Source organism: Mytilus edulis, chromosome 1 (genome assembly GCF_963676685.1).
Source record: "Mytilus edulis chromosome 1, xbMytEdul2.2, whole genome shotgun sequence".
Taxonomy (NCBI): domain Eukaryota; kingdom Metazoa; phylum Mollusca; class Bivalvia; order Mytilida; family Mytilidae; genus Mytilus; species Mytilus edulis.
This window is the reverse complement of record NC_092344.1, coordinates 21,803,843-21,812,528: the sequence shown is the minus strand read 5'-3', so window position 1 is coordinate 21,812,528 and position 8,686 is coordinate 21,803,843. Positions and strand designations below refer to the sequence as shown.

The 8,686-nt window shown below is 33.0% G+C and overlaps 1 protein-coding gene across 1 annotated transcript; it reads right to left on the bottom strand.

Moving 5' to 3' along the window:
• Positions 1-1,190: 1,190 nt before the first annotated feature.
• LOC139527535 (uncharacterized) lies at positions 1,191-5,030 on the bottom strand. Its single transcript, XM_071323044.1, has 3 exons — positions 4,934-5,030; positions 3,721-4,123; positions 1,191-2,003 (listed from the first exon to the last, which is right to left on the bottom strand). Exons 2-3 carry the CDS (start codon positions 3,979-3,981, stop codon positions 1,290-1,292), a joined length of 975 nt encoding a protein of 324 aa, XP_071179145.1. The 5' UTR covers positions 3,982-4,123; positions 4,934-5,030; the 3' UTR covers positions 1,191-1,289.
• Positions 5,031-8,686: the final 3,656 nt, after the last annotated feature.

Sequence of the window (8,686 nt, the reverse complement as noted above, 5' to 3'; positions counted from 1 at the left end):
TTATAGAAACTAAGAGTTGTCATAACCACGTGCACCTATAACATCAAATAAGGTAACTGTCAATAAAAATCTGTCTAAAAACAAGGCGGAAGATTGATAGGGACAATTGATAAGTCGAAGCGAAACCGACAAAGGTATGGCAAACACGAAAAAACGACGAAAAGACAAATAAAACTCTTCACAACACTACATTGGAAACTACAGACTGATCATTACCCATCATAAATAGGTAGTTATCTCAGGTGCTCCGAGAAGGTACTAGTTATCAGGATTATTTCTCATCTGGTTCCGCCCATGCCACCTAGGTTTTTTTGGCTCATTATAAGTATACTTTAAGAAAGGTCACAATCGAGAACGGGATTTTGACTGCAATTGTAACACTATGCATGCAAGTTCAATATGTTACACAGATAAACTATAACGATCAAACGGACATGTACACCTTACAGGGATTCTACACACCAAACATGACTCAAGAAAAAAATCATCAAAGATACCAGGTTTATAATTTGGTGTGCACTCGAATCATAACAGTGTGCAGGTAAAATCAAATACGAAGTTCAAGAGCATTGAAAATCAACAACTGCCAAATACAAGGTAGGCAATCTATATACAAATAAGGAGATGTGGTACGTATGATTGCCAATGAGACAACTATCCACCAACAAATGAAGGGGATGTACGCCATTATAGGTAACCGTACGACAACGAGGAAACCCCATATAGTCGGCTATAAAAGGCCGCGACATGAAAAATATGAAACAATTCAACTGAGAAATACTAACATCCTTATTTATAACTAGAAGTTAAATCAAATTACGAAACCCAAATAGGACAGACATGAACCGAAGACAACCACTGAACTACAGGCTCCAGACTTGGGACAGGCACACAAAGAATAATGCTGGGTAAAATATATTTTGTGAGCGCTCAACCCTTCCCCTACTCTGAGACAGGGTGTAACAGCACAACATAAGAACAATCTATGGAAATAGGTTGAAAAGCATTAACTTATCAGACAGTGTGCCTGGTGGTAGAAATGGCATTGAAACGAAATTTGCATGAAAATTGTTAGGACATTATTACACAATTGTTTAACTAATATAAACGTTATAAATTAAGTTTGGACTATGTGACACCCCCCACCCCCAACACACACTGTGAAAATTCAGTTTACCTCAAAGACACAGTTAGTTAGAAAACTTTTATTTACATTCTTGTAAACATACTGTAAAAAATCGTAATACACATGATGTCATGAATGGCGTTTGTGAATAAAATGATACAATCTAGTAAATTATTGTTTTAGTAACTTCCTTTGCCCAATCGAAATCACATGAACCATCATCTTTTAAAAACCAATGTTTCCACTTTTTAGCCCTTCCTTCCTTTGCTATATTACCTTTTATCCAATTATTATGTATTAAAAATGGATAAGTAAGTTTTCGATCCTCTTCAGAAATGTCGTACCATTTCCCGTCTGAAAATATGGAAAAGGGCAAAATGGTAGATTTAAGACCTGCATATTTCTCTGCAACTAGAGTCGACAGGTAAACCTGATCATTTTCATGCGTTGGTATCAATTTGTCTGATGGTTGATTTCTAATGTTTGAAAATAGTTTAAGCATCATTCTGTTCAGCTGTTCAAATGTAGCCTTTGCTGCCGGGGTTGGGAAAAGATACAGAAATCCACCATTGATTGATTTAGGTCGCTGGTAGTTACTGATAAATACAATATCATGCTCACCAGAATGTGCTCTGAGCTTAGGCAACGGGTTTGCAAAAAATACGGAGTCACATTCAAAAGAATATACTTCAATATCATTGTGAAGTAAGGCGAGTTGTATCTGAGTTCTGAGTACCATAATTTTGAGATATCCAACATGGCTATATTCTTGGTGTCCATTCATTGATTGATCAACATCCAAAGCGACGACAGTGACATCTGGTGATATTTTCTTTATCTCGTCAATTCCTTGAGGACTTGTCACTATTATAATGACCTGTAAATATACATTGTACATAAATAAGTTTTTGATAATGATTAACAACTATAGGTCACCGTACGGCATTCAACAATGATCAAAGCCCATGACGTCAGCTATAAAAGGTCCCGAAATAACAAATGTAAATAAAAAAGTAACATAGAACAGTGGTGTAACAGTACAACATAAGAACGAACTATCAGTTGAAAAATGCTTAACTTATGAGATGGATACAAATAGAAATACATATAACAAACACACAGAGAGGACATGGCCGGGTACTTGTATGTCGCAACAACAAAAAGACACTAAGTACCGATCTGAGAGTACTCAGAGTTACTGACAGCTAGTCAATCAAAGCCACTAACAACTAATAAACAAATCATGCATCTAAGACTAAATCATCAATCAGTATACATCCAATATCCAATGGATTTAGTGTAAAGACGTCATAAACAGTAAGAGAAAAAACATGACATTGAAATTTCACTTTCGGTTTTTTAAACGTTTGTTAGAAACAAGTGCATGGAAATATTGAGACCGTCCTGATTTGGACAATAATGTTTTCGTCTAATCAAAGGTTCACAGAACAGTCAACGAAATAGACCTATAGTTATACTTACAGTTCCCTGTCAAACAGTTAGCTTCTGAGGATATCATAGTGTACACCAGAAATCATTACTTTAATGTTCCGAGGTACACTATTGTTAGATACTGGAATGCAGACTAGATTTTGAATTTTGCTTGAGATAAGAGTCAACAGAAAGATTTATTCATGTATGGTTAGAGTTTGGTGTTCGAGGTTGCAGTGTGCGAAAACTTCAAATAAAAAGCATCTAGGCCACAGCTTATAAAGTTGTTTTAATTTTATATATCGTACGTCAAGTAACACAATCAATTAGATAAGGGACATATAGTAATTTTGATTACTCCTAGATTACTAAGTAGGTATCTTACATTCAAAGTTGTATCCAATGAGCTCAGTGACCAATCACAGCTTTGAAGCTTTCGGAAAAACTGATTATCAATAATAAAAAAGACCAATAAAAAAAAATGAACATTTTATTTTTCTGTTCTATTGAAGTGTATATGCAATCTTATGAGTTTCGTATTTTATATCCAGCTTTTGACTAATTTGATATATCCATCATTTACTATTAACCCATCATGCCAAATGGATAACAAAAGACATCGGTAATCGTGACGTCAGAAAGACAATCAGCAAACGACAAATAAGACCATAAGACATCTAAAAGGAAATCAACAATAGACATTTGTCCGTACAATATTTCAATCAACCCATTTTTTTTTAAAGTAACATTTAACAGACTATAACATGACCTTAAACAGACTATAAAATTGAATTGAATAGGAATATAAAATAAACTATAAGATAACATTAACTTGACTATAAAATAACATAAAACAGACTATAAAATAATATTACAGCCGATTACATTACGAATGTAGGTAAAGTAGTATTCTTGGTAAGCTTGTTTTCTAGCTGAACCGTGAAGTCATTTTTAGGAAGGGTATACTACCCTTCTTTTCGCAGTAGTATAGTCCTACAGACAGATTGGTTATCAGTCAGATTAGTCTACTCTTAAAGGAGGGTAGTTTATCTAACCTAATTATAACCTCACGGTTCAGCTAGCAAGCAAGCTAGCCAAAGATTTTACTTTTATCTACGCACACAATGCATTCAGCTGTAAATAGACTACAGAATAACAGTTACCTGCTGATGAAATCCCATGTGTTTCGTATTGCATATCCAGCTTTTAACTAAGTTGATGTATCCATCATTTACTATTGTTATCATGACAGGTCGATCTTTTATCTGTAATGCTGCTTCTAGTACCAAATCTATATTGCTGTCGTTGTGTAGTGGCCGCTTTCTATACGTTTTATTATCGAATATGTAATGTCTGAATATTAAGTATACAACCAAAAAAGCGATGATGCCTATTGTAAAATGTTTGAAGTCTGATCTTTTCATAATTATTATCTTTAATTTCTGCCACTGAGATTTCTACAGTAAATTTTAGTACGTCACGGATATATACACAGTTTGTAATCCTAAGTAGCTTTTGAAATAATGTAGAATTATACTTTCTTCACCTTAAAGAAACAAATATCATCTGGAAAAGAAAAAGAACCATTATGAAAATAGATTGCTACTGTTGGAACAGAAAATGTCACCTGTTTCCTCTCGGTTTTCAGTGGAGTAGTTGCTAAATCTTTTATGAGCTTGTGAATAGTTCTTGACTTATGATTTTCACGGTATTTAAATTTAAAAAACATGCAATAATTCATAGACAAATAAAACCAGAAAAAAAACACAAATTCAAGACTCTTTCCTTGTTTATGGGAATTATGTTAGTGTGTCTGTTTAGGTTTAGTTTAATTAAATATGATGAATATTCATAATATCAGTAACATAAACACGTTCTAACATGGATAAAAGCTTTAGGAGTCTGCTTTTGAAGGACTATAAAAAAAAACTGCCTTGATTCACGATGCAAATTAATTGCATGTTAATACCAGCAACATATGCTTTTTAGTCTCACACTTTAATAAAGCTAGAACATCTAATAATTTTCAATTTTTGAATTTTTAGGATGAGAAGATTATTTAAAGTTATTAATCGCGAAAAAAGAAAGAAAAAGAGCACAATTGAAACAGGACGATGTAACCAATAGCAGGCAACAAATTAAACTCGGAAGACTTTTGAGCAACACATATAGGTTGCATTATTATAAGGTAATTGCCAAAAGTTCTGATGTAATGAATTTAGAACATTTTTTAAAATAAAATAATGAACATCAGATGCACTTAATTTAAAAGTTTCATGATTTTAGGAAGACATGCCTTTGGTGTCGGAATGTCCTACAACATTGACAAAACTTGAACAAAAAATTTTAAGAGGAAATTGATAGTATTTTACTTACCATGAACATCTGACTTGTCATTATTATTCAAAAGTGATCTGCTACTTTAAGAAGGGATACAGATTGAAAAATACACGTAGGATGTTTGCATAAATACAAACTCGGAAACGCGTCATATAATATGTGATTTTAAAAAATCCTAATCCGGAAATTTATAATCGTCTAGAAACAAATGATCTCTCTCAACCGAATATTGAACCGGCTATATATGTCTCTTCTTTTATCGGATTACTAAAGCAACATCCTTCGAATGCTGATAAAAGCGTTAAATATAAAAAGTGCATTTAAATATGTAAAGCATCCTAATGAACTTAATGCACTACGATTTCAAATGATTCAATTCATCATTATTTACAAACTATTGTACAGCATACAGTTTTAGTTACTAAGTAAAAAGATGATGTCAATACAGACAGAAGCAGAAAATACGAATGCAATTAAATGTATCAATATAATTCAAAATGGCAAAAAAAAAGCAACAGTCTTTACAGGGAAAAAAGAAGCATTTCATTTTCATGGGTTTAGGTTGGACTTTCGAGTAGCCAAGGCAGGTGAAGGAAGTCATCTTGGGAGTGCTGTAATTGGATGTAAGGGTATAATGTTCATGAATTACTGTAATCTGCACTGTATATTTATAATAACAAAATGTCTTTTTGTGACACAATGAAATATTTCCTTTGAAATTATTCGCTTCCAAATTTTCATAAATTATATGTAAAATTACGCCGAGTGGTTATGGATTACAAAGGTATGGATACCATAAACACGCTCCGTTGGAAGATGGTCATACTACCATTTGACTTTAATTTCTTCAACAGGATAATAAAGTATTCCGGCGTTTTACATTTGTGCCGATCTGCATTTCATTTGCGCCGAGGTGTGAAAAAAAGAAGTATAACTTTCTCGCGATCATTTGCAAGCAGGAACTTTTCTGACTTGTTTGTCTCAATTATCATGAAACCAGTAGCGGTATGCACATAATCTCTACATTTTGGTAAAACTGGAGTATCCTTAAGACGCTGTAAACAGAAGATTACACCAATACTAAGGTTTACCTAAACATTCACGTAGATTAAAAATAATGTACATACTAAAATTAAAAAGATTGATCCGACATTTACTGACAAATTACTATTGGTATGTCTATGGGATTATATGTTGAGGCGGATGAAAACATTTTAGCTTATCGACAGGACATTTAGCGAGAAAAAAAAATCGGATGTTTTAGCGCCGAAGTATAACCCATTATAGCGCTTTTTTTTAACCCATTTTAGCGTAAAGATCAATGATCGATGCCCATTTTAGATTAAGGTTTTAATCCCCCTTTTAGCGAAAAGGTAAAATTATCATTATCCTATTTAGCGACAGAAATTATGAATAATAATTTCAATAGAATAATTAAAGCTCAATATAAAAAAAATAATGACAATGACAAAACATCACTAAAAGTTAAAAAGGTTATAACTCAGTCAGTTCTAAACTGAAACGTACGTAAAGGGCTCTTGATAAACCCCTGCATGTGCAATACTAGCTGTTCATACTATTGGACTATAAACTGTTTCCTTTGTTTAATTGTCTAGATTGAGAAGCACATTTATCTACACTTCTTGTTTTGATCAATGTTGTTGTTTTCAATTACATGCTAGTATCTAACATGTCCGTACAACTTACCTAAAAACTTGACTAAATTATTTCATAGAAAAAAATATTCGGTTTGGAAGGTTATCAATTCAATAATAGTAAGAACTTTGAATATGGTCTTGATCGGTTCTAACATTGAGGTTTTTTTTATGAATAAAACAATTACAAATTATGTATAACTAAAATTTGAACCCATTTGTTGCTATGCTCTGTCGGTACTATAGGCATTGCAGAAGGTCGTGGTTTTCTCGTAACTGTTTATATAAACGTGTTTACACTGAATCCATTTGATTTATAGGGATTCATATTTAATACTGCGAGAACATGGTTTATTCATTAGTTGAAATCGGCTTGAAAATAGCTTTCAGTATTTGAGAGTAATCTCAGATAGGTACCTTGTTTGTGTTTTTGTTGGTTTTTGTCAGTATGTGTGCTTATTGTCTTTCTGATTAGTCCAGTTTTTTTCTAAATTTGGATAGTTTGTTTTATGTTGTGCTGTTACACCACTGTCTCAAGTTAGAGGAGGGTTGTTTTATGTTGTGCTGTTACATCACTGTCTCAAGTTAGAGGAGGGTTGTTTTATGTTGTGATGTTACACCACGGTCTCAAGTTAGAGGAGGGTTGGTTTTTTGATGTTGTGCTCTTACACCACTGTCTCAAGTTAGAGGAGGGTTGTTTTTTTTATGTTGTGCTCTTACACTACTGTCTCAAGTTAGAGGAGGGTAGGTTTTTTTATGTTGTGCTGTTACACCACTGTCTCAAGTTAGAGGAGGGTTGTGTTCCCACACTTGATTATGTCAAACATCACCACTTTCAAATATTCGGCTTTGAACGTTACCGATGAAGATAAATCCAGAAAAGCACTTCGGACTCATAGAATTTATAACGTTTTGTTTTCATTTTTAACACTGGGTCAATATCTCTGCTCAGTCCACGGGGTATCATCAGCTCAGTAGTCAATACTTCGGGGCTGACATGATTTATATAACACCTTTCGAATATTGTCCGTTAATAATTATTTAAATTATTAAAGAAACTTTAAGTTTGAAACTAATTTCAAAGACAAAGTTAAATGGATTTGGCTTTTTTATTCCCTTTTTCGTCATATGGCTTTTAAGCTGCTTTCGTTATATACATCATTGGCTTTCAAATATTCGGCTTTGAACGTTCCTGATGAAGGTAAATCCAGAAAAGCGCTTCTAACACATGACATTTATAACGTGTTGTTTTAATTTGTTTCTTCATGTGTCTCTCCCATGTCAAGAGTTTGTAATTCAGCGGGAGTCGTAGGTTGATGTCTTCCATGTTTGTTTTTGTTTATTGCTTTAACCATTTAGTCTAGCTATAAGAAGACTGACGAAATGAAGAAACTCGTAGAAAGTACTCGACAGCGACTCGGATATGATAGGACGAGGATGTTAACAAGTATAGGGCACTATACAACCTTCTACTGCTTAGTTAGCATTAAAAGGTCCAAGCATGACAAAATGGGAAAGAATTTAAAAGAGAAAATCAACTGTCTGATTTTTGCTATACAAAGTGTGAGAAAATTGACACCAGATTACTGATATCGAGTGATAATCTGAAACTCCAAACAAGTGTCTTAAAATTTGATTTTAATATCCTTAAGGATGTACACCTCTGAGGAGCCAAAAATTTCTAGAATTAAACTTTTTTTCTTAAGTTGATTTTTGGGTTTATAAGACTGTAACAAAATAATTGGTGAAGAAAAAATCATATGGTGGTGCACTTCTTTTTTTGCTACGGCCCTTTGAAAATGCCCAATTTTGATGATTTTCCCATTTTTCATCGATTTTTACCTATTTTTGGGCTATTATCATGAAAAAATCACAGTTCCACAATTAAACTTTTTCTCATACTTTCTGTAAAGATGAAGTTGACCAATCTGAATAAATTTTACTTACAAAAACTATAGGTAGGTGTTAATATAAGAAAGTTTTGTCATATTTTGACACTTTTTTGTGTAAAATTTACCATGTTGTCAATTTTGTATTTTTCTCAGTTTTCTCAGTTTTAAGAACAAAATGCATATTATTTCAATTTTTTTGTTATAAGTGAATGAAAAAAGACATATCTAAGAAATTTGAAAAG